Raw genomic sequence first — 25,570 nt, forward strand, 5'->3', positions numbered from 1 at the left:
GTGGAGTGGCAGCTTTGGTGGTAAGGGAGAATAGACCCTGTAACCCTTCACTCCAGTGACCTGGGGGGACAGGAGGGAAGCAATTTTTATGGAAACTGATTCTTCAGATTTGTCTGTATCCACCTCTCCAGGATCTCCTATCAACTGGCATGTAGGGAGCCACAACAGAGCTGAGCTGTCTGCTGTGATAAAGGTGTTTACTCCTTACTGGACATCATAACTGCTGCCTTGCCCAGCACAGCCACTGCCCAGGGACTGCCCGCAGGCTCTGGAGAGGAAAGCAGAGTTTACCCTTTGGGAGTACAAATCTTACTGTAATTGGGTGCTGAGATTGGGCCCTGTTGAAGAATGAATTATTTGTGTGTTTACTTGGAATATTTCATAAAATGTACAAGAAAATATTGCATAGCTAGTCTCTGATGAACACTTTTTCAGAAATTATTATTTCTCTGTATACATTTGCAGCCTTGGTTGTGTGGAGTTCTAGGCATAAATGGGTATTATGGCATCTAGGAAGGGGCAGACCATGCTATTCATGGAGAGGAGAATATAGCAAACCAACACTCATCTCACAAAAAGAAATAAAATTATGGCTGTGGTGCTATGCCTGGCACAGGCTGTTCAAAAAAGCCTGAATTTGAGAAAATTGCACGTTCCTATCCAGATACTAGCTTATTTGGCTTGGCTAGCCAAAAGGAAGAACAGGCACCTCTGTGGAGCTTGTGCAGCCTGGCTGTGGTCCGGAGAGATGTCAACTATGGCCACTGAGAGGAGTCTAGAAGATGAACATTGAACAGTGTCTCCAGTACCTTCAGTGCAAAACACAGCTGACCCTGCCTCATTCCTTGCTCTTCCCTTTCTTCTGCAATGATAACGTGACTGTAGCCGACTTACACATAGCACGTTAGTAATTCCCACCCAACAGGTTGAAAACTAGTCTGGTTTATTAAAACTCACAAAGAGAAGCCAGCAGACAAGGAAATAAAAAATTCTACCTTTTTTTTTTTTTTTTTTGTTTAGCATACTATGGCAGGTTCTGAGGTTAGTTGGTAAGGTACTTTGTTATTTCTTTCATTGCTACTTTTGCTTACCACTCACCTGACAGGGCATTTTGGTGCCAGCAGCAGAATTTAAGTATTTTTCAGCAGTCATTTTCAGAGCGGTAACATGAACAGCATTAGCAGCATATTTTGAGAAACCACTCCCACAGGATGCTGTAGGAGCTGCCTGTCTCCTTTTACATGCTGCTAGTGGAGGCTGTTTTCTGCCGATGAGCATGGTGTAAAGTACTGTACCTGTGCTCAGGTTCCCAGGTGTAGCAGCTTTACGCTTAAAACAAAGGGGAATCTCCTTTACTGATGGCTTCTTCATGTGCTTTGCATCCAGCTCTCTCATCACATGGAGAGGAGTTATGTAAAGAGGTGGATTCGGTAGCTTTGTACTGGAAATCGTGTCCTGAGGTCACAGCTAACCACCGAACCAGTGGAGCAGACGAGGCATTACCTCTTCATGTTTGGTCTTTGAATACACGTCACTGGTGTTTGTCTTTTGATTTATAAACTTTTGATTTATAAAGACCCTGCAATGGCAAGTAGACCTGGTCTGCTTAGGGGGATATTTCATGAACTACTTAGGAAGTTTATAAAACAGACTCCCTAGATTCTGAAGCAAGGGGGTGTCTGTTTTGCAAGGAACTTGTTATGAAATGAATTTGTCTCTAGGCCTAACTTAATTATTTTAATGATCCCACTGGTGGTTGTCGTAGGTGTCGTTCTGTGTATATTTTGTGACCTACATGCTTGTGATCATTTATGAAATCTAAGATTTAAAAATACATTGGACCTTATTAATTCCTTGCCTACTCTCACTGAAATAAGTGGAGGTGGTTTGGATATTGGTTCGGTGGGCCAAATCTCTCTTTGAGTGAAGTCAATGAGAATTTTACCATGAACATCAATGGAAACAAAATAAGCCCTATTCTTTTAGAAAACTGCTCTAATAATACACCTGGCCAAAATAATCCCTAGTGTAACCCTGTTAACCTCTGTCGAGTTACACCAGGAATGTATACTGATGTGATGTGTGGAGAGGAGTTACGAGAACCTGAACATTGTATAGTAAGATGCTGCTTCTGGGCATCTGCGGTACTCAGACTCGAAAACATCTGAAGGTGTAAAACCACTGGCAAGTGAAGAGAAAGCATCATGCACTTACGGGTGCACGCATGTACCTTTCCTGGTCAGACAGCCTTCCCAAAGAGATGACTCCGCTGGTTTTGAAGGAGTTACTCCAAATTCGTACCTGTATAACTGAAATCTGAATTAATCTATTAATGGGTTAATAAAATCTTCAGGAACAAAGTGCATGTTTAAATAGAAGAAATACGCAGGCATGCAAACAGAAGATTCATATGTGAAAGCATAAGCAGGACTAGATCTCTCGAGCACAGAGTAACAAGGTGGTGTGGAGGATGCCAGGCTGTCGCTGACACAGGTTGTGCCCCATGCTGCTGCCAGCCACATTGGTTCTGCCAAGTTTCTCTGTTACATGAAATGTAATAAATTGATGAGTCTACCTAGTCCCTGCAGCACATCAGCTTGTTCCCTTGTGCTGTACTGACATTAAATGCATATAATCTGATGACTGAAACAGGTAGGTATTGTCAGTCACTCTCATCCCTGGTATAACTCCATTGATACAGAGTTACACCAGGTTGGTGGCTCTCCTAACCCAATTTGCTAGCTGAAAGAAGCTGCCGAGCTAGAATTGAACTGCAGAGTTACAAACTCGTCTCTGTGCTCTGTCCATCAAACCGCATAGTCCTTCACCTCATCTGCTGTGATTGGCATGTACTTTGATCTTTTGATGCTTAAAAAAAAATGAAACCTGTAAACACTTTAGAAGGGGTGGTTTTTGTTTTTACCTGATTTGCTCTCACTTGAAACTCTGCCAGGCAGGATGGCTATTAGCTTTGCATGCATGCACAATTGCATTTCTTATTGCTGCAGACGCTGTGACAACTGCCTGCCTGTCAGAGCTGGGCACCAGGACAGATAGGCTGAGCAGAGGTGTTCCGGTGTTCACCTGTACTGTGTTGATTTCACTCTACTGCAGTATGGTATGCGTTCGAAGGCTAAAATTGCTGCTTTTTTATCTGCTGAGGACCACATAAAGCGAAACCTGAAAGGAGTCCTGCACATGGATACTGGGAAGCTATTATGCAGCATTTGCACCGTTACTCTTGGTCAGACTCAGAAGGGATCAGTTGGCAAGCATTGGAAACTGAGATCTGCACCGTAAAGCTGAAACGCTGAAGGAATCCCAGTCCAAAGGGCAGGCTCCTGTTACGCCTCTCTCCTAATGGAGTGCAGATGCTACCAGTGCTGCAGGTAATCCGTTTAGATCTGGTAGACACTTTTGCAGCAGCAAATCTCTCTCTCTTGAGAAAGCAGACAATGAAAACCAGCGACTCTTTTTAACCTCTTTGGTGTCACACTGTGTTACGCCAACAAGTCGTACCAGTACGATTTACACCATTGCCTGCAGCTTTGGCATTTGGGCAGTGTAGTGTGCCTTCCAGGAGACTGCTGCCTAAATTCTGCCATTGCAAAACTTACAGATAATTTCACGGACAAATATGGCTAGTGGAACTCCATGGGAACCAGTAGATGACAATAGAGAAACTGGGTCCTCTGCTTGTTCCGGGGCTGTCTGGGAGGGAACGAGGGCTGAATTTGGGCCAGTAGTACTTAACACTGCTGTTGAATGAGGAAAAAAAATTCAATGACCACTTTTTAATCTTACAGAGGGGGGAAAAAACCATGCATGGGTTTGTAACCAGTTCCAAACATATTTCCTTTTCTGTTCACATCGAGTTTTATTCTGTTTGCAGATGCGAGGGTTAAAGCGAGGGCCTGCTTCTGCTTTCAATTAAATCAAAGGATGTTTTGGCCTTGACTTCACTGGGACCAGAATCAAACCCATGACCATAGTATTGTATTTAAGAATGAATCTCTCGCAGTCACATAAAAAAAGCCAGGTTCAGCTTTCAGCATCGCATCAGAATCCAACAGTTAACGGTTTTCTTATTATTTTCAAGTTTTTGCCAAGCTTAAATCTGTGGGGCAAGTGTCCTCTGTCCAGCACGTGTATTGCTGTCTCCTTCCTGGGTGCGGGTTCCCCCTCCATAACCCCTAGACAGGGTCTCCCCCTTTTTTCATGAATGTGACCATGGAGCTGGGCTCTTCCCAGTGGACATGTGAGTGGTCGCATGCTCTCTGTCCCTACTCTCTGGCTGCAATAACAAAAAAACCTACTGGAAATTCATCTTTGCCTCTGCCTTTCATCTGCCCATGGCTTGGGCTCACCAGCAAAAACTGTTACACAAGTCTTCCTACTTGGTGTGGATATATGGGCTTTTTGTGGTTGTTTTCCTTTCAGAATAGCTTTTTAACAAATTGTTCTTGATGTATTCAGTTTCTTTAAGTGAACAGCCAGGAAAAATATGTTGGGTACAGCTTAATCGAATGTAAGAATAAACAGGAGCATCATTCGTTTGTAATTTTAAGTGCAATAACAAAAATATGGATAGAGAGAACTGAATGCAACTTCCCAATCACATAGATGCTTGTAGAGAACTATAACCAGTTACAGTCTGCCTGTAACTCCCTGCAATGTCTTCGTGCCAGAGTGAGCAGTGGTGTGAGCTGTACTGGAGATGTACAGTAGTATAATTGCAGCAGTGTTGCATTCTGGGTCTGGGCAAAATTGGTGTATTTTACTCACTGGAGAACAGAAGGATGGGCTGAAGGAAAACCAAATAGAGGAAGAATGTAAGATAAGCCATTTTTTTCCCCATATTATCATTCTCAGCAACAGAAAAGTTTTACAGTTTAGCAAATGGGCATACCAACCAACTTCCCAAGCAGCATGCGCAGTTTCTTTTAGGCAGAAAGCTAATACATCTCTACCCAGAGAGACTGGTGTCATTCCTGTTCACAGCAGTGGAGAGTGTCCTGATGCAGTGGAGGCAGGTGTGGACACTGAGGGTAGCATGGTGTTCCTGCTCATCCCAGACAGCGTGGTGCTGCAGTCCTGGGCAGCCTATGCCTGGGAGCTTTTTCCTGTGGGTCTGGAAATAAAAGAGTCATAGGAAAAAGCTGCTAAACTTTTGCATGTCTGGGGTCAGAAGTAAAGGGCTATGGCTCAAGCAGATTAAATATTCTAGCAGCTTGCAGGTAACAAAGTGAACATGTTAGCTGTCACCATTTACGCTTCATGAAAGGTTGTGCAGCCCTTGAGTATCTGTCCCTCTTTCTCCTGCTGTGTACTGAAATGTGCTGGTTTCACAGCACCCACACATGCAAAGGATGAGGAGGGCCAGACTCGCACCCTGAAAGGTAAATGAGTTATATTTGAAATTTTCCCTGCCATCACTGAGTCCCAGTGGGAGTTCCGCTCTTTACTTCAATGAGCGAGGATTTAGTCCATTTATATGAAAATAAAACTAGTATCTGCATGTTTTTCGCCCTCCCAGCATGCCCAGTTGTATGAGGGTGATGTTAATGGAGGTAATGTCCAGATCTAGTCAGATTTGAAAATCTAAGTAAAAATACGAGTTAGCTCCTGCTTAAAGTTTCAGCAAGTAGGTGAGGAGCAAGAGAGCTGGCATTTGGTGCAACCCTATTCTCATCAGGGCCCTCATAGCACCATGATTTAGGGGAAAGGGATGGTTAAAAGAATAGCAAGAAAAGGCTTGTGTAGGCAGGAATGTTTTATTTGAATTGTACATCTTCTCATGTATTAACAACTTAATTCTGTTGAGTGCCCACAAGTCCCACAGAGTTTGAATTGAAATGCAGTTCTTGCAGGATTGGGACCTTTGGGAAACTAGGGAACTCTTTGGGAAGCTAAGATGCTAATTTAGGAGTTTGTTTTAAATCAAAGAATTTTTGTTCCTGCACTGATTTTCATGGCCAAAATTTAGTGTAAATTCTCTGTTAAAAGAACATGAAAGGCCAAGAACCCTCACAGGGCTCAAATCAGAGCAGCAGCAACAATGGCATAACAAAAATAGGATACTTTCAGCAATATAAATGTGTATTAATATTTTTAATCTACACCAACTATTAAGACAAAAGTTCAGTTAGAATGAAGTAAAAGAGACAAGAAGAGCAAAAGTAACCTGAACTTTATACTGGAAAAACTTAAAGTACTGGAAATCCAGCTAATGTTCTCCTTTAACTTCAAATGTAAGTCTACAATTTAAAATGAAGAGAGGAATTCCCAAATAGGTAGGCATTACCTACAACGCATGAACTTCTGTGCAGTTACCTGAACTTCAGCATATTTCACTGAAAGGATAATATTTAGCTCCTACCACTAACAAGTTCTGTGTTTTGAGGGTTCATATTATATTGTAATATTATTTGGTTACTTTTATTAAAAATATGCAAGTCAGCCAGACTCTGCCCTTCTCACTCTCCCCAGGTAGTTAGGTAGTTAGTTACACCAGTTAGGTGTAACTGGTTGTTAGGAATAGGGCTGGCAGAACTCGCCTATCTAGAACTACATTAAGTGCAACCTCTCCGCTTGCGCTGGGCGGCCCTGCCACGGTCAAGGTCTCTGTTCTCGCCAGACCACATGAATGCAGACAGTATGGTTAAGCACCAAAAAATACTTGAAGGCTGTCACTGTCCCAGTTAGAGAGGGATGAACAAGCCATGTCTGTGGCACGTAGGGCACTTTTAATGGAGAAATGCAAATGGTACCTGTATTTTAAAGTTATATCTTTTTCTTGTTAAGCACAGCAAATGCATTTTGTGACTGAAGACATAAACGAATGTGGTGGGATGCTGATGCGTGTAGCAAATGAGTGCTGTTCTGCCTGTATGTGTCTACTTACCCTGCCTATAAATGTGGTTATATACTGATGCAACGAAAGGATTTGTAATACAGCAATTAATATACTAGAAACTGTTTAGTGAAGTCTTTTTATAGCTGTTAAAATAACACTAACATATACAAATGCTACTTTAATAAGGCAAAATAAAATCATTAGCCTGATAGAGGGCTGGATTCTGCCACCGTTACTCATGGCTAAGCAGTGCTTTGCTCCTGAGCTCTTTGCCCACGAGGCGGGTGGCAGAAGCCCAGCCCCGAGGAACAAACACGCTGCTGATAAATTTTGGATGAGTGACCAGTGCTGATGGGCCTAATCCTGGTATCCGAATGAGGTGAACCTTGTAAACCTGGTGGGAATGAAAAACCTGGAAAGGAAAGGTCGTGGGAGCCTAAATTCCCTTAGTCCCTGGTCTGCTCACTGTAATTGTTTGACCACTCCTCCTCCTCCCTCAAGATCCAGTGGGATGCTTGGCCACATGGATGCAGGATGAGGGTGGCTCTTGACTGCAAGAGAATATTTTACTGCAGGAAAAGACACTGGCTTCTCTACCTGGGATTAGTGTTTCCAATTTCTTGTCTTAACTGCTAATTTTTGTATAGGCAATACTGTCTCTGCACATTAAAAAATAAGTGTTATGTATCAAAGTCTAAAAATACATATCTCCATGAAATTATGTACCAAAGTCACCCTCCAAAGTGTCTTAAGTGTGGAGATAGGCTGTTACCAACAGGCAGAAGAGAAAGAGCTGTAGGATCTCTTATCCTTACCATGAATGCTTTGTGGTATTTCAAAAATAATAGATAGTTTCCACTTCAGTGGCTTTTATTACCTGTTGCTTCAGTGGACTTTAATTGATAGTAACAGAGAACTGAAAACATAATTGTCCATGCCTTTGTTTTAACTATAAAATCCATTACATATCTAATTTTAGTGATGGTATAAAAAGAAGAAAAAAAATCCTTCCAAAACTTCCTAAGAATGATTCTGCATGGTAGATGATAATGTTCTTTCTGGATTATTGACTTTTAAAAATACATGCTGATACTATGTAGACTAGCTCTGATCTATTGCAAAAATAGATATTCTAGCCTGAACAGCAAAATATGAAGTATTAAATCTACGTAATAGATCCTGCAGTTCCTTCAGGTGCTTAATAGTTAATGAGTGTAATATCCTTCAAAAGCACTGCAAAGTGAGCGTATGGCTCAAAAAACTCCTATGGCATTCCAGGATCAGCATTGGAAGGCAGGAACAGAAGGTTATAGGAATTAGAGATGGATAAACCAGTTACCTCCTCCATCCCTGTGCTGAGATCGGACCTTACTAATTGATGCTCTTTTCTCACTAAAAAGTGAGAGAGAGATTTGGGGGTTACAGGCTTTAGTATCTTCATTTGGTTCTCAGAGGTCAGTTTTGTACTTGAATATCTGTGCTCATCCCTGAGGTCCCTTCCAACCTGTGATTCTGTGATTGAAGGGTCAGGGACTGAGTGATGCCTGTACGGGGCCGGGCAGTGCCTGTAGGACACTGCAGGCATCCAAGGCTGCCCTGCTGAAATGCAGATGCTCATCCTGGTCTTGTAGGAGTGGTCAGGGAAGGAGTTGGTGGTTGGGGTGGCTTGAGCATGCATGGAGCAGTGACTTGCTTAGCACTGCAGGCTTGATGCCTGCACTCCATTTGGGACTGGAAGCTGGTACCTCAACTGGGCTTACTTCTGTCAGAAACTCCCTTTGGGTCACCTCTCTGTGTCCTCGGGCACGTGAACTGGTCCCAAAGCACATGTGGCTGTTTGGATTTCATAGTTTGCAGAGCAGCAGCTCATACTCCCAATTTAAGACTCAGACTCTGTCACACACACTTTTTCCCATCACTGTACAAATAAAAGATTTAAAAGATGCTTAAAACAAAATTCTCCCCAGCTGAAACACCCTCCAAGCCAAGTGTACGCCTGAAGCAATCTGAGGTGGTCAAGATGTTATCTTTGATTAAAATGGAAACTGTGGCAGAGCCATTAAGTGCAAAGCCAGCACACAGTTTCTGCACCGTACCACAGCCAGGTCGTGTGTGCACAGACCCGTGTTGTAGATGGTGCCCGTCCTTAGCACTATTTTCCCATAATTGGAGGAGGACTTAAAATCACTAGTCAGGTAGCAGGGTCTGAAGGTATGGCGTAACCATACAACAGAGCTTTGTTTATGGACTTTCACACTAATTGTAGCTGAAGTTTTAAATTGAGGCAGATCAGAAAACCTACTGCAGTCAGATGCAATCTTCAGCCACGTTCCTTGCTGTACAGGGCGTGAGTGAGCATGTGTCCTGGCAGAGACAACGTTTTAACATCTCTCCCTCATAACTACCGGCAGGCTGGAAGGCAGAAGACACTCATTTGCTGCTCAGCTGGGTTATCCTTGTCCTCTGGCCAGCCCTGCCTGCTCTTTGGACAGGTTAGGTGTTCTATCATATCCCCCTGGCGAAAGCAGATGCAGGTTCTTTCTCCATTAATTACAGTTTGCTTTGCTGGGAACTTGTGCACAAACTTGATCAGTTTTACAGTAAAAATAACGGAAATATGAAAAACACTACTGTAAGGATCGGGCAGCACCATCCACTGCCCACCCCAGCCCGTGTTGCTGCAACCAGGGAGTAGCAGTGCCAGGAGAGAGCCAGCTCCTGGCATGCTGGCATTGGGTAGGGCACAGCCATGCCAGTGGCCTTCTGCTTCTTTTTTCCCGCAGCTACTTTCTTGTGATGGGACAAGTGACAGACTTAAAACAGACATACCTACGTGGGCGGCAGTGCCAGGACACAGGGTAAGGCGCTCCAGTCTGTCAAGCACCTCTGCTCCAATTCACAGCATTTTTTTTCTCTTCCAAGCAGATAACAGTATCTATCCTACCCACCTTGAGCAAATATTTAAGAGATAAGCAGCACTGTTTGCGCTCAGCAGCAATGACTGGACTCTGCTCGTACACCTGGGACACTTTGCTAATGTGTCCCGCGGGGCAGTTTCAGGTCATGCTCCGTGTCCCTGCTGTAAACAACCCTCTTCCTCCTCTCTGTGGCATTTCCCCACAACCGCTGCCGCCTCCTCCTCCAGCTCACCAGCCAGGCCCAACAGCCAAGTACAACAGACAGCCACTGAATAAAATGCAGGGAGAGCTGCAGATCTCGTGTTGGCTTCGCTGTGCATTTGTGCTGAGTGGAGCAGGAGGGTGCTGAGTGGAGCACAGACCCACGTGCTTGCAGGACCCACTTGCATTTCTCAGGCATTTCTCTCTTCTTCCCCTCTCCTCCCATAAAATTAGGAGAGAGTCACATTTTAATGACAGTTTGCTGAAATGTGCTCTCCCTGCTGATTTGACATTGGGCAGAAAAAGTGTCTACAGAATCAATTTTTAATAAATGTAAACAACTAAATTATGAATGATAAAAATATCACTGAACAGTTAAATATTAATCATGTAATTACTTAAATTAATACTTCTGGTGCAATGTTGTGATAGAGAGTTTTACTTACACGCATCGCTGTGCTGGCTGGGGGTGTGTGTGGGGGGAATGGGACTGCAGTGCCCCTCCCCCGGCAGTGGGACTTGGGAGCAGAAGGCTCTGGTGCTTGCTGCAACCCCACCTGTTGGCTGTCCCACAGGTCCCACAACACCGGGTGCTCCTCTTAAAGCCTCTGTAACCAGCTTTATTAAGAAAGAACTTCAGTTTCCTGTTCAAAAAGACAGCTGTCAAGAAAATAGCTAAATGGGCCGCAAACCAGAAAGCAACATCCCCCACCCCCACCCAGTAAAAAACCCTTTCCTGTCTCAGTGAGCAGTTAAACACCCCAGCACTGGGTGTGTGATGTGCAGAGCCATGGCTGTGCTTGGTGATCTTGGGAAGACTGAAGGTGCTCCAGAGGGAGCTGGGGAGCAAAAAGCCCTGGCTGCTTCTAAGATGGAGTTGGGTGAGTTTATGAAAGAGGTGGTGTGCTGTGATGCTGGGGGCTGGAGTCACTCCCTGGCAGGTCCTTTCCATGCTCCCATCTTGACAGGCGCTGCAGGGAACTTGCGTGGTGCAAAATCAGTTGCAAGCATTACAGGGGGGTGTGGGTAGCAGCAGCTGTCTGTAGGAGCTTGCACGCAGCGTGCAGCTTCCTCCCCTGCCCAAGAAACTAAGAAAAGAATTTACTGGCACTCTTGTCCTTGTGGGTTGACTGGCTGCATTGTTTGTTTTTAATCTAATAAAAGGAGATCTTAATATCATAGTAAAATCGGTACAAAGCTAGAAACTCGCCCCTTGGCGTTTTGGCGAAACATTATTGAAAATGCAAAAGCCTTTAGCAGAAGCAACAGAAGCACAAAGAAATTGTAGAAATAGGATCAACAGGTTGTGTTCTGGATGTTGGGAGGAGCAGGGAAGAGCATCCAGCTCGGGCTTAAGGTGCCAGTGAGACCCACTAAGCTGGAGTCATGACGCCAGCCCCATTGTGGCTCTGCTCCTCAGGGACATGATGCAGCGGCGGCTGGGAGCAGGGGCCCTGCGAGGGTTGGGGTGGGCAGCCCAGGCGGCTGGTGACTGGATGGTAGGGGAGAGCACATTGCCAGGAGAGCAGGAGCAGCTGAGGAGGAGAAACAGATGGCTGGGAAGAGCTGTGCGCTGGGAAGAAGGTATGAGCATAGTGGGACCTGGCCAGTGAGGTGGAGACAGTGGAGAGGCAAGCTGGCCATCCTTAGGCTTGCAACTACTTGGATTGGTCCTGGCTTGGTCTGCTCACTGTCTGGAAATTAAATCTTGTACAGAAATTTTTAAGAGTGTTTTTGAATTAGTGAGTGAAGCATCGCTTGCAAAAGGAGGGAATGCTAAGTCATTGCTCAGACTCACCCGTCCAAGTGCAGCTCTTTTTGCCTTGTGTTTCTTCCTGTGTCTTCCACCTCTTCACAAACCACTAGAAGCACCATTCCCATGTGCCATAAGCAAGTACCTCCTGAAAATGCCATTACCCAATTTGTCCACCAATACAGTACTGCGCTCCATGACTGCTCATAAAAACAATCATTTTTGGGGTGACCACTGCCTGATCTGAGAGCTGCAGCTGCTCCCCACTACTTTAACTCACATCCCATTGTGGGGCACTGGAGTGAGCAGCTTCCTGAGGCTGCCAGCCAGACTGGTACCTAATTTCTGGTTGAACACCAACAAGTTTACACAGTACAAAACCATTCCCATCCCCTTGCACTTGCTGACTTCCTAGATCTCTGACAGCCTGTGCGCATTTTGCTTCCACACTTCTGCGTGTGACTGGTGGACAACAAGCTGACCCTGAGCCAGCACTGGGCCCTTGTGGCCAAGGAGGCCAACAGTATCATGGGCTGCATTAAAAGGAGTGTGGCCAGCAGGTCGAGGGAGGTTATCCTCCCCCTCTACTCTGCCTTAGTGAGACCACATCTGGAGTGCTGTGTCCAGTTTTGGGCCCCCCAGTTTAAGAAGGATGTGGAAATGCTTGAGCAAGTCCAGTGGAGAACTACCAAGATGATCAGGGGATGGAGCATCACCCTTATGAGGAAAGGCTGAGAGACCTGGGTTTGTTCAGTCTGGAGAAGAGAAGACTACGGGGGGATCTCATTGATACCTATAAATATCTAAAGGGTGAGTGTCAGGATGATGGGACTGGACTCTATTCAATGGAGCCCAGCGACAGGACAAGGGGCAATGGGCACATGTTGAAACACTTGAACATAAGGAAAAACTTTCCTGTGTGGGTGCCAGAGCAGTGGCACAGGCTGCCCAGAGAGGCTGTGGGGTCCCTTCCCTGGAGACATTCAGACCCCGTCTGGATGCGTTCCTGTGCCCCTGCTTTGGGTGTGCCTGCTCAAGCAGGGGGGTTGGACGAGATGATCTCCAGAGGTCCCTTCCTTCCAACCCCTACCATTCTGTGACTCTGTGATAATGTTTTCTGGAGAACCTTCCTATTCCTTGACTAATTATAGTCATCCAAAGATGCCAGGAAGATGAATGATTGGGTGATCACTGGTAATTCAAGAAGAAAGCCATGAAGTTGAAAGTGGCAAGAAGGGTCTATATGTATTTAGATACATATAGATAGATACATATCCTTAAATGACTTGGGAATGGTACAGATCCCTCCACTCTGAAGGGCTTATGCCTTGTTACCTCATTTCGTAATGATCTCCAGAGGTCCCTTCTAACCCCTACCATTCTGTGTTTCTGTGTTTCTGTGATTCTGTTCTGGTTGCCCAAGACCCATTTGCTGAGCATGCCAGGTCCCGGTGGAGCTTGTGGAGCTGCCACCGGTTGCTGTGCTCTTTCCCATGGCTTCACATGTGATGAGTAACCCTGTCAGGCACCTTTTCCTTTCTGAGCTGCCATTTGAGTTCACGTTTTGCTCTCACAGCATTGCGTTTTCTGATGGACTTTCTACAGGTACAGTTTAGAGTGGCGAGAAGGCAGGAGCGCTTTCCGCACGCAGCGTTACAACATGCTGCAGTGAAGTTGGTTCTTGGAACATAGCAGCCCCCTAAAACGTCAAATAAATCCTTACACTATTCATCACTCTGTTTTTGGGGTGGCAGTTAAGTCTTTCAACACTCTGCAAGTTTCTTTCCCCAGCAGTAATTTTGCTGATGAAGAAATACAGCTCAAGGCACTCCACAAAGGCCTCAAAATTCATGTTTTGTTTTCATTACCAAAAAAATGCTTCACTACATTAAAGAGTGGCCCATTAAAATTTTGTACCCTGTCTTCCCCGCGCCTTGTCATTGTTGGCAAACCTTCCCCCATGCGTGCAGCAGAGCGGAACAGCAGCTGGCGTGTTGCTTTTGCAGACTTCACAGAGAAAGGGCAGCAAAGAGGAGAAGGTTAAGCCACAGCCCAGCTTATTCAGGTGTAAGATCTCAAAACTTTCAATAGCCATGGAAATTTACTCAATAAATGTACCATACTGAACCTTAAGCTGCGCTATCGGTGTTTCCTCTGCTTTCAGTCTAACCCAGCACAGCACACTGGCTCATGTGCATGTCAAAGGACATAAATTAACTGTATGCTTCCTGGAATAAAATGTAACCCTGTACAAAGCAATACATTTAACTATCTCAGGCAAAAAGCCCTAAAATAACAACACAAAAGAAAATAATGCATTACTGGAGGCTTGCCGAACCTTGGGATTATATAAATTAAATGTGGCAGCGTGAACTGGATAGTGTTTTCTGATACAGTTGAAAAGCTAGAGGTTGAAGAAAAACAGTAAACATATAATTAGGGTTTAGGGGAGCATTTGCTTATTCTCCTGTAACTCAGACTAGCTGAATGTTGACACAGACACGAGAGCAGGCAGTAAACCTGGAGCTTGCTTAAGAGGGCAGAAAGGGTTTTAGCTGAATTCAGTGGGGAATTGCTAAGTCCAGTTTTATTTAATATCTCCATAGTTAATTTAGAAATAAACAGCACCTTAATTAAATTTGCAATTAAATTAGCAAGTTAGAAGACGAGACCAAGGTGCAGCTGTGGAGAGCACATCTCACTGTGTTGCATGAACCCACAACCCAAAGCAAGCGGCGCAAGGCACAGGCAGAAGCACCAGCACTGCGGGTGGTGGTGGGGGAGCAAACCTGCCCCTTCCCATCGCCGGGGTGGGTGCGCACATTCCCCAGTGAGGCTCATGCCTCTTGCATCCTGTTGCTGGGCCAAAAATCTTGGGGTGGGGTGGTGGTGCTGGAAGGAGGGAGGCAGCGGGGCTGCGGCATTTGCCAGCAGTGCTGGCCACTCCTTTGGCAGGGTTTGGTGAGCTCGTTACCACAGCAGGGGAAAGCCCTGCCCTGGTCACAGTGCAGGACACGGGGGATTGCGTAGCCAAGTTGAAGGGACAGTTCAACAGTGAAATCCAGCAGGCTGTGGGATAGCTTCTCTGGGAAATGGAGGAGTCCTCACTGGCAGGGTTATTTAAGACTCGACTTTGAAACACGAGACGCTCTGCAGTTGGGAACAATGCTGCACTGTCAGAGAGATGGACTCAATTACTTAATAGGTCGTTGCTGTCTGTCTCCTGCGATTTTCCTTTCAAGAACATATACTCAGCTGGGTTATTTCTCATGGGAAGACAAAGCATTCTGAGAGAAGCCAGGCATTTGAAGGGGAGAGGCGGGAGGAACAGCAGCCAGGCATATGCCTGGTTTGGTTTCTACAGAATGTGCTCCTCAGGAGCTGGAGAAAGCTGGAGTGATGTAGCTAATATCGTATTTTGGTCCTGTAACCAGCTGATCCACCGGTCTCAGGTTTCGCTTCCTTTTCTTTGCTCATGGAAGATTTGCCATGTTGCTTTCTTCTGCCAGAATGATCCCCAGGACTACTGGTGGTGAGACTGTGGTCCCACAGGCAGCGCTGCAGATGCTGCATGGGCTGTTGGTTGCTGGTCTGCCAAAACGTTCAGTGTTGGATGGCCACTTATCTAGCACCTGCAGGTCCATACAGCTCCTCTCGGTGTATGGGTAGCCTCTCCTCTATGATGGAAAGGTTTTGATGGCATTTGATCAAAATAACCGCCAAGCTGGAGGAAAAGCTCGTGGCCAGGAGCCCACCTCTGAGTAACCATTCGGTTTGCCTTTAGCAGGACATGGTGGACAGGGATATATAACGGAGCCAGTGACGCATGTTCTCAGCAAAATTCCTCTGCCAGCTGTGGGGTGAGCGTTTCACAGGCACTTCCCTTGTCGGGGTCATGGGCCTAATTCACAGCCCCGATTCAGGGCAGCGTGAGGTTAGCCCCAGGGCAGCTGCAGCACGCTCGCTGCTGGTGTGTGCGCCTGTGTCTGTATGTGCACATGCGCTTCGTGTGCGTGAGCGTGCGGGTGCACACGCGTGTCTAAGGCATCTGTCTTTGTGCACTTGTTTGTCACTAAATTAAGATACTGTGTTACCTTATGCACATTGAATTGATGCAACTAAATTGGCTGGATGTTCTTAGGCCCTGAGGGTATAATGAGATTTTGTCTCTTTTGCCCATTTCTTTTTCTTTTCTTTTTTCAGAATAAGTCGTCTGTTTAATGGCACAGAGCCTATTGTCTTGGACAGTTTAAAACAACATTATTTCATTGATCGAGATGGTGAAATTTTCAGATATATATTAAGCTTCCTAAGGACATCTAAGCTACTGCTCCCAGATGACTTTAAGGTAAGGAAAGCTATAGTCTGCAATCCATTTTTTCCTCCCATTCTGTCATTTGTTTTGGTGCAGGTTGGTTTGTGTGCTTGACCTAAACACACTTAACTAAATGTTGCTGTTTATTGTTAGGATTTTTAGTACTTGAGTATTACACCAGGGATGCTATTATTTAATAAATGGACCAATGGTTGTCATGGATACCATAAAAAGTTAAACGATGAAGCTTACGGCTAAATCAGTTTTTCTAAACTAATTGTATTTTCTCACATTTTTAGCTTATTTATCAGGGTATAACAACAATTAAGAAGCAACATCAGCAACTAGCACTTAACCAGGGTTTAATGATCAGACTCTGAAAGAAATGTTTTAGATTTGATACTTAGAGGGCTTAAATTGTATGAATCTTTTTCTTGTTGGTACAAAAAAGAAACACCCTTAAACAAGCCCATGAGGATTTGTGTTAGATATAACCAATGCAGATACTTTGATTTCAGGAAGTAATCTTTTACACACTTTATGAATGTCAAAATATTCTTGGGAGATGGAAATTACTGAGGGCTTTTTAAGGAGCAATACATGTTTTTTATGAAATAATGGTGCTGGTTGTTGCTTTGCAAATCCTGATTGTTTAAACGCTCTCCTCCTAGCCTTGTTTATTTGGCTTTGCACTTATGAAACTTGCAACATTGTCATCCTTATGTATGAAAATTAGAAGACAAAAGTGTCCAAACTGTAGATGACAAGATACAACAAAAGTGTTAACTCCAGGATGAAATGATGAATAAATTGGGATGGCAATGGGGATCTGGTCAGGGTTGGAGGACATGGAGCGTTGCTGGAGATGGAAGTTCCCATGCTGCGCAGTAAGATTTTGCTTTGCATGTTGTATTAGGTAGGCAAGATAATTTGGCCAGTCATTACTGAGTCAGTCCAGTGGTTACTGTAGTGGCTTTGGCTTTGGAGTTCAGCTGATCCTCATGCTGCAAACTGCTCCTCGACCATTCTTGCTGAAGTTATGAGTATAATTGCATTTGACCCTGGCATGGGAGTGTTTACAGTTAATGTTGAGCAGACACACTGTGCTATGGGAACACACATCTAGGCAGAGAGAAGTTCTGGCATTCCCGTGTGGTTTTGGAGCTCCAGCCCACAAGCGCTGTCCTGGGCACTGGTCTTTCTGGGTAGCAGCGGGCAGGTTGGGGAGGCTGGCCTGCGGGTTGGGGTGCAGCGAAGCAGGGCAAGAGGCAGAGCAGCTAAGGGGTGGGTGTGGGAAAAGCTTTTTACAGGGAAATGAGAGAAAATGCACAGGTAGGAGCGGAGCTAAAGACCAGACCGGTTCTGTGGACTGTAAGATGGATCAAGTAAAGGCAGAGAACTGGTACAGGTGAAATGCCAGAGAGGTGCTTTAGGGGCAGCATTTTGGACAATCTGGTGGGACCAGAAGGCATAAGAAGAAAGGATAGAAGAGATATAGTTTGAGTTGATCATGGTCTCGACCAGCATCCATATTTCAGAAATGCTGTGAAACAAAACCAGCAGGATTGAGTAGGAGCCTGGAGGTGAGAGTGCCGGTAGATGCCAAGGACTTGTCTGCGCAGTGAGTCGCTGGCAGGGCTGGGAGAGACTTGGGAGAGCCGGCGCTGTGCCCAAGCTCAGTCCGTTGTTCCAGACCATCTTTTTGCATAGGGTTAACTGTATTTTAGTTAGTTCCTCCCTGGGAGAGCTTTAGAGCAAACCCCAGGCTAATGAGGGCTCGAGAACAAAGCAAAGTATTGCTAGGTAGGGAGTAACTAAATAAAAATGCATGGAAGAATGCGCTGCAAAGCTATATTAAAACTGCATTGTAAACGGATTTGACTTCACAGAAATCGTGTAATTTTGCCAGCATGATTAAAGTGACAGAAGACAATAATCAAAGGCAGCAAATGGAATCACTCGGTGTTTCTAAATGCAAAACTCTATTTAAGGTATAAAACCTGACAGGTTTTCCAGTGAGACTTGCATTAAATGTTCTTTATGTCAAACAAAGCATTATCAAGTGTTCTGAATATTTATTAGTTTTTTACCCCTTAATTTAATCAAGCAGTTTATTAGCCTCAAGGTTCAGCCACGTTGCTTTTCAACTTGAATTGCTGCTCAGATGGTTATTTTGGAAAGTTTGGAATGTTAGTACCACATCAGCGTTATTGTGTTTGCTATTTAAGTGTTGTTTTCAGACTAAGTTAACACTGAAATGCAGAGAAAGTGGGGTATGTGTTCCTAGGCTAGTGATTCTTTATTATCAAGTCTGACTGGTGTGTTTACAGTGAATATTAATTACACTTCCAATTACTAATAAGCCAGAACTTGCAGGTGTTTAGTGTCGGACAGGTCTCCTTGCTGAAAGCAACACTCTAATAGTACATACAAGTTTCCTGGGTTTGGGTGATTTTAAGCCTTATGAAGTATGCTGAGAAATTGCAATGCGTTGTTTGGCTCTGTTCTCCTTCGCAGACAGCCTGTGCTGAGTGAGCCGATGGTGAGCAGCCCAGACAGAGCTGCTTACAGCTCTCTCTTACTGCACCAGTTCAAAGTCCCACACATGGGACCATGACACCTTGAGCAACAAATGTCCTTGAGCAGAGCATGGAGCCAGCACCCCCAGGTCTGCCACGCTGCTGAGTTAGGGGACGGCTGGTGCAGGAGCTGCCCCTTCTCTGCAGCTCAAATATCTTCTGCCTTGATCCCCTTGCCATCACAAGTGTTTCCCCAGGACATTTATGAGCACCGTGAGTCCCCTTCACTGCCAAAACATAACTTCATGCAAAACCAAGATCCCTCATACCTACTTATTTGATACTCACTCCCTGCTTAGACATCGTCAAACAAAAATAGACATAGGCAACGTATATATTATTACTCCATCTTAAGGAGGGGAGGGGCACAGGACATCTGAGTTTCATACGGATTTTTAAGTGCTCTCAAACTGACCTTAGCAAATGGCGCAGTTGTCATCACAGAAGTGAGCAACTTCCTCTCGTAGCCAGGAGTCAGATCTTCACAGCACTGAAATCTAAAAGAAACGTTGAGTCAGGATGACAGTTCATTGTTTCATGTAGCAAACAATAACAAGTGAAAAATAATCAGAAAAAGCCATTTCAGCCTGTTCAGGAGTCAATATTAGGTACAAAAATAAAGGACCTTTTCAGTACTGAGAGAACAGCATCACGTTCACAGGAGACGTGGCTTTACAGTTTCTGTTGGCTGACTCTGCCTGTAGTTAGCAGATCTTTTCTGACTCACTGGCATTGATGTCAAAACAGCAGCAAAACTGGCCTTGCAGTCACACTTCCCGTCTCCTCCCCAGGAAGATGTCGCCCTTGTCAGAGGTGACTGCAGATTTTAGCCAACGTGAAATCCACCAGAAAAAAAGCTTTTCTACCAAATCATGAGCAGAAAATTATTTTGTGAAAGGCAAAAAGCTGCATCTTTGAAAGATCTGTTTACCTTTCCCATGAGACCTAAATGTTGTCCAGAAATTGTGGATGGAGAAGGGCTGTATGCATCCCACCTCCCATCTGCTCCCTTTTCCAGGTGACCTAACAGAACTTCCCCACTAGTTCCTACAACAGCCACAAGAAGTTGAGGGCTCATTGTAGCTCATGAAGGCTTTTTGTGGTACTTTACAGCAAAATCAGACTGGACTGTCCATCCCCCCTTTCAGTTTAGCAAGGAGCTCCCTGCTCATGAGTAGGGACCTTGGCTGGTGGGAATCACCTTCAGAGTAAGCACTTTTCCTTGACTAAACAGAAGCAGCTCCATTAGCTACCATATACAGTGCTTGACTCTGGGCTGTGCTGCCAGGTACACTGCTGTTAAGACGTTGGGAAGCTAGGGAAATAATCCTTAGAAGAAACGGGAGATGCATCATTAGTCCTGCAGGGCAAGGATTTCCTGGATACCATACAAAATCTTCTATGGGATGCTGCGTGCTGCTCAGCAACACTGCACTGATGCTGGCATCAGTGAGGGCTGGAGCCTCCGTGAGAGAAAGGGTGCAGTATCTCTATGCATGTGACTGGGACAGAAGCTGTACCAGGCTGCTCTGGGCTGAGTTTCAATGAAACTGCGTGGACTTTGCCACTGTGCTAGGCACTTACCACCCTGTAGTTTCTCCTCTGCCTGTTTCAGCGAAATGTGCTTCTGGATAGGACTAGGAAGATTCGTGTCTGCATCTGCCTTTAGTAACTTACCAAAATGAGCAGCATGGAAGTGTTTCCTTGCAGCTCCTGTGGCACCTGCCTGGTGAGGTTCCTTGTAGATTGAATTCTTCTACTTCATATTCCACATTAAACTTTTGTAAATCATCAGGGTAGGATTTTATATCACAGAATCACAGAGTCACAGAATGGTAGGGGTTGGAAGGGACCTCTGGAGATCATCTCATCCAACTCCCCTGCCTGAGCAGGCACACCCAGAGCAGGGGGCACAGGAACGCATCCAGGCGGGGTGTGAATGTCTCCAGGGAAGGGACGCCACAGCCTCCCTGGGCAGCCTGTGCCACTGCTCTGGCACCCACACAGGAAATAAGTTTTTTCTCATATTCAGGTGGAACTTCTTATGTTCCAGCCTGAGCCCGTTGCCCCTTGTCCTGTCATTGGGCACTATTGAAAAGATTCCAGTCCCATCGTCCTGATACTCACCCTTTAGATATTTATAGCTATTGATGAGATCCCCCCGTAGTCTTCTCTTCTCCAGACTGAACAAACCCAGGTCTCTCAGCCTTTCCTCATAAGGGTGATGCTCCATCCCCTGATCATCTTGGTAGTTCTCCACTGGACTTGCTCAAGCATTTCCACATCCTTCTTAAACTGGGGGGCCCAAAACTGGACACAGCACTCCAAATGCAGTCTCACCATGGCAGAGTAGAGGGGAAGGACCACCTCCCTCGACCTGCTGGCCACACTCCTTTTAATGCAGCCCATGATACCGTTGGCCTTCTTGGCCACAAGGGCCCAGTGCTGGCTCAGGGTCACCTTGCTGTCCACCAGCACTCCCAGGTCCTTCTCAGCAGAGCTGCTTTCCAGCAGGTCAGCCCCCAGCCTGTACCGGTGCATGGGGTTGTTCCTCCCCAGGGGCAGGACCTTGCACTTGCTCTTGTTGAATTCCGTGAGGTTCCCCTCGGCCCAGCTCTCCAGCCTGTCCAGGTCTCGCTGGGTGGCAGCACAGCCTTCTGGTGCATCAGCCACTCCTCCCAGCTTGGTATCATCAGCGAACTGGCTGAGGTTACACTCTGTCCCTTTGCCCAGGTCACTGATGAATATGTTGAACAGGACTGGACCCAGCACAGACCCCTGGGGAACACCGCTAGTGACAGGCCTCCATCCAGACTCTGCTCCATTGATCACGACCCTCTGAGTTCTGTTGTTGAGCCAGTTCTCTGTCCACCTCACTGTCCTCTCATCTAACCCACACTTCCTTAGCCTGCCTGTGAGGAGGCTGTGGGAGACAGTGTCAAATGCCTTACTAAAGTCAAGATAGACAACAGTCTAGACATATTTAGACACTGTCAAGATATCTACAGTGCAAGGGTGGAAATACCTATGTCAGTATTACCTGGGCATCCTCAGTGTGCTGTGTAGACAGTCCAGAGCTGGGCGTCACTTCCAGTCCGGTCACAGCCACACAGCACTCTCAACGGTGTAAAACGTGCATGAGAAGATCACGTACTTGGTGGTATGTCGAGTCCATTTTTCTGCCCAAGCACAGGCTTTAGAGAACTGGACCCCCCCCATGCCATTCATTCTTTGTTCCTGGTTTTGCAAAATTCTCCTCCCTCCCTAAATATATTGTCAAATTCCATGGTGGCAACCGAGTCACTTGGTGCAGAAACGCCAGATTTCCTGTTACAGGAGCCAGAGCAGGTCAGGGTGGTCAGGCAGGCTGTGCTGGGAGTAGCTGGTCTAGGGCAGCATGCACTGTGCGGAGTGGGGGGGTCACGGAAGGTGTCCCTTCCCAGTGCTGTCATTGGTGGACAGCCATGATTTTTCTCTTACCGTTCATAGCAGAAGATGTTTTTTTATCCCCTCTGCTTGTTTACAGCATAACAAATTCCCTTTATTGCCACTGCCTGATAATAGGCAGGTGCCCAGACTCCCTAACGCCGCATGTGCATGTTGCCTTTTTGCGCCGGCGTGCCTCAGATTCCCAGCTTCTGTGACAAACCCCTTCCTCCAGGTGCAAAACCCTTTCCAGTGTATTTGTGCTCACCCCAAGTGTGGAATGGACACGGAGATGAGAGTCTTATTTTAAAAACTAACCCAAGTGCCTTGGCTTAACCCAGGCAGTTTATGGCTGGGTGTGTCCCACCGAGCGCATGAGGCTCCAGCACAGCTCTGGCTTCCACACAGCCGTTTGAAGCGTGGCTGTGTTGTTCTGAGAACAGTAGCGGAAGAGCTGTTCCATCTGAAAACTGGTTGTCTTTATCACAAAACAATATCAGAATATAAAATTTATCTTGTTTATTTAGGACAATGGCTAGCAGGAGTCATGAAAGAGCTGCATTTGATGCGGTGGGCTAATAGCTGGCTGTGGGGGAGGTAGAGGTGGTGTGATCCCGGTTTTGTGTGCTTTATGGCATTGCCGTTTTGGCCCGGGGGTGCTGGACCATTGAACTCCCGTGATTCAGGATACTGTCAGCCTAGTCCAAATCCCAGTGAAGTCAGTCGAGAAGACTCTCATGAATGTAATGGGCTCTGCATCCAGCCTCAGGAGCACTGTACCTCTCTTTACTTTCAGAAATGAAGGACTGGTTTTTGTAAGGCTGTACCACCTCTTCTGGGTTTTACTGTTGAGTTTTCTTAGCACATATTCAGTTGATTGACCGTACAAATAATATGTTATTTTATAGTGACCATAAACACAGATATTCTAAAACTGGTTTTTTCAGGACCTGTTGAAAACAGCGGGAGAATTTCCATTGACTTCAGTAAGCACTGGATGCTCCTGTTCACTCTACAGCATTACATTACATTTTTCCCTATTATTGCATGTTTTCCTGTGCTCAAAAAAGAGATACATGGGACCAGCAGAGGCCTAGTGATGTTTGATATCCCCCTGCACACACCTCTTTAATAACTGCAGTTAGGTGGTGGACTGTGTTCCTCCAGTGTCCCGCACAAAGAAGATTTCAGAAAGTTTGGGGCCGGGGTTGTTTTTTAATTTAGGCCACTAATCTCCATAGGTTTAAACCAGTCCCATGCTCAGTAACCAGTGAGCCAGCAGCAGAGAAAAACAGTAATGGTTCAGCAGAGTGCTGATTTTGGAGAGGGGGGAAAATACCTTCTATCAGGGGATGAGGCTTCTTCTTTAATCTTCCTGTTGTTTTTCATCTTCTGTCTCCTTCCTCTGAGTATGTTTGTTGCCCTCATTTCTTCCCACTTGCTCTTAACACTCTTCTGTCTCTTTCTATGGTCCTTTTTTCCTCCCTTAGTGGTGCGCATATTGTCCCAGCCTTAACAGACATCAAAGAGATGTAAAGGATCGGATGTCCCTTTTGTAAAGTGATAACCTTGCCGGTGTCACTGTGAATATTCATACATCTGCAGGCTGTAGGCAGCCCTGGGGTGAAGGAGCACCTCTCCACTACCAGCAGTGGGACTGTGGTGCCGAATTTGAACACAGCTAACTGCTTTGTTTCAGTAATATCCTCCAGCAGCAGATTTTACAGGTTAATTCCAAGCCACTATGAAGAGTCGCACCTTTTGTGCCGCACATTTGCTGGCCTTTGATTCCCCCTCTTTCCTGAGTCCTGGAGCTGCAGTGCTGCTGTTATTTTTCACGTAGTTTTGGTGCCCATTTCTTGATTACTTCTTGTCATGCCCTTCTTTCCAGCCTAAATGATTCCAGTCATTTTACTCTTGTGATTTTTCATTTCATTTCATTGCAGTGGTGGAGAACTGGCCTTTGTGTCCAGGTGTTGATGTACGGCATACTCCACAAAAGTCATGTAGCGTACCTGCGGTGCAGCATTTCCATCTGTAAACAGGCATAAGAGCCGGGAAAGTAAATGGCAGGTCTTCGGAGAGAGGAGCTGGTGCTGTGCTCTTGTTGCTCCTGTTTCCTTCAGGAGGCAGAAGGAGGTGGTGGGGCCAGTGTAAGCAAACTGTCCCTGGGTGCTTCCCCCTCCCTTTCTTCTCTGTCTTGATCTGGTGGGCACCCCTTGGGTCTAGGGGGCTGCTGACACCCTTTGCCTCAACGTAGTGTCATACATTTAAGCTGAGGTGGGAAGATCTGTTGGAATTCTGATGAAAAGTTATTGATGAGGATGTGCAGAAGACATCTCAATTGATGAACCAGGAATTGGATCAGATTTGGAATTTGAATTGCCCAAAGTCCAGGTGAGGTGGATGAACAAATGGCTGGGAAGAACTGTTTCTTTTAAGTTGTTGGAGTGCACAGCTGAGCTCCTAGCCAGGGGGATAGTCACTACCTCTGTATAATTTACCAGGCTCCAAAGTACACTTTAAATACATGAATAATCATGAAACACAGGGAGCAGCTGAGCTCCTGCAGCTGAATTTCAGACTCAGCAAAGACAGGTGAGAAGTGAAGCTGAACTGACATCTCCATCTTGTAACATATGTGCAAGAGGTGACAGTGAAGCCCAAGATCTTCTGTTGTAAGATCAGAAGTGAATATCTGAGGCCAAGAGTGAAGATTAGGGCTCAGGACATCTCCTCTTACATCAGCAGGCTTTGCTTATTGCAGCCAGTTATTTTGATTTCTTAATCCAGAAGTAAATCCTTGTGGCATTGAGCTTGTGGAATACTAAATGAAAGAATAATTCAGTGTAATGGGAACTTCATGGTCAGCTCAAATAGATTCAACACTAACACAGTGTGGTTTTCTGTGTAGGTGTCAGACGAAGACAAAGTATGTGGATACCTGTTGCCTTTTCACTCTTGCTGACAATACATAAGCCTAAGTAGGTCAAACAGGAACAATACTAGTTTTTAAAAGAGAACTATAAGCATTTCTAGTTTCTCTCTCTCCCTTTCTTTTTTTTTTTTTCCCCAGGACTTTAATCTTTTATATGAAGAAGCAAAGTATTACCAGCTGCAGCCAATGATTAAGGAACTTGAGCGATGGAAACAAGAGAAAGAACAAAGGAAACATTTCCAGCCTTGTGACTGCTTGGTTGTAAGAGTGACTCCAGATCTGGGGGAGAGAATTGCACTGAGCGGGGAGAAAGCTTTAATAGAAGAGATCTTCCCGGAGACCGGGGACGTCATGTGCAACTCCGTAAACGCAGGCTGGAACCAGGACCCTACCCATGTAATTAGGTTTCCTTTGAACGGATACTGCCGGTTGAATTCAGTGCAGGTAATGGCCTTTCAGTGTTGGCTCATCTATTTGCTGAGGTGGTTTTTTATTATTTATTGTTCAATTATATGCAAATTATTTGCTTCTGCCCAATTACCTTCAGTGCTTATACTGCAAGGAGACATTTTCTGCCTGGTGAG

General features: G+C 45.5%; 1 protein-coding gene across 4 annotated transcripts in view; it reads left to right on the forward strand.

The window, feature by feature from the left end:
- KCTD15 (potassium channel tetramerization domain containing 15) overlaps nt 1-25,570 on the forward strand; it is a 45,908-nt gene that overhangs the window by 13,583 nt on the left and 6,755 nt on the right. For 2 of the 4 annotated variants that reach the window (XM_064459566.1, XM_064459565.1), the window contains exons 3-5: nt 9,640-9,714; nt 15,932-16,076; nt 25,125-25,430. In XM_064459566.1, the coding sequence (XP_064315636.1) occupies nt 9,640-9,714; nt 15,932-16,076; nt 25,125-25,430 (526 nt within the window). Of the gene's footprint in view, nt 1-3,076; nt 3,390-9,639; nt 9,715-15,931; nt 16,077-25,124; nt 25,431-25,570 lie in introns of those variants that run through there. The other 2 variants (XM_064459568.1, XM_064459567.1) reach the window with 2 other exon arrangements.

Source organism: Phalacrocorax carbo, chromosome 8 (assembly GCF_963921805.1).
Source record: "Phalacrocorax carbo chromosome 8, bPhaCar2.1, whole genome shotgun sequence".
NCBI classification, from domain to species: Eukaryota; Metazoa; Chordata; class Aves; order Suliformes; family Phalacrocoracidae; genus Phalacrocorax; species Phalacrocorax carbo.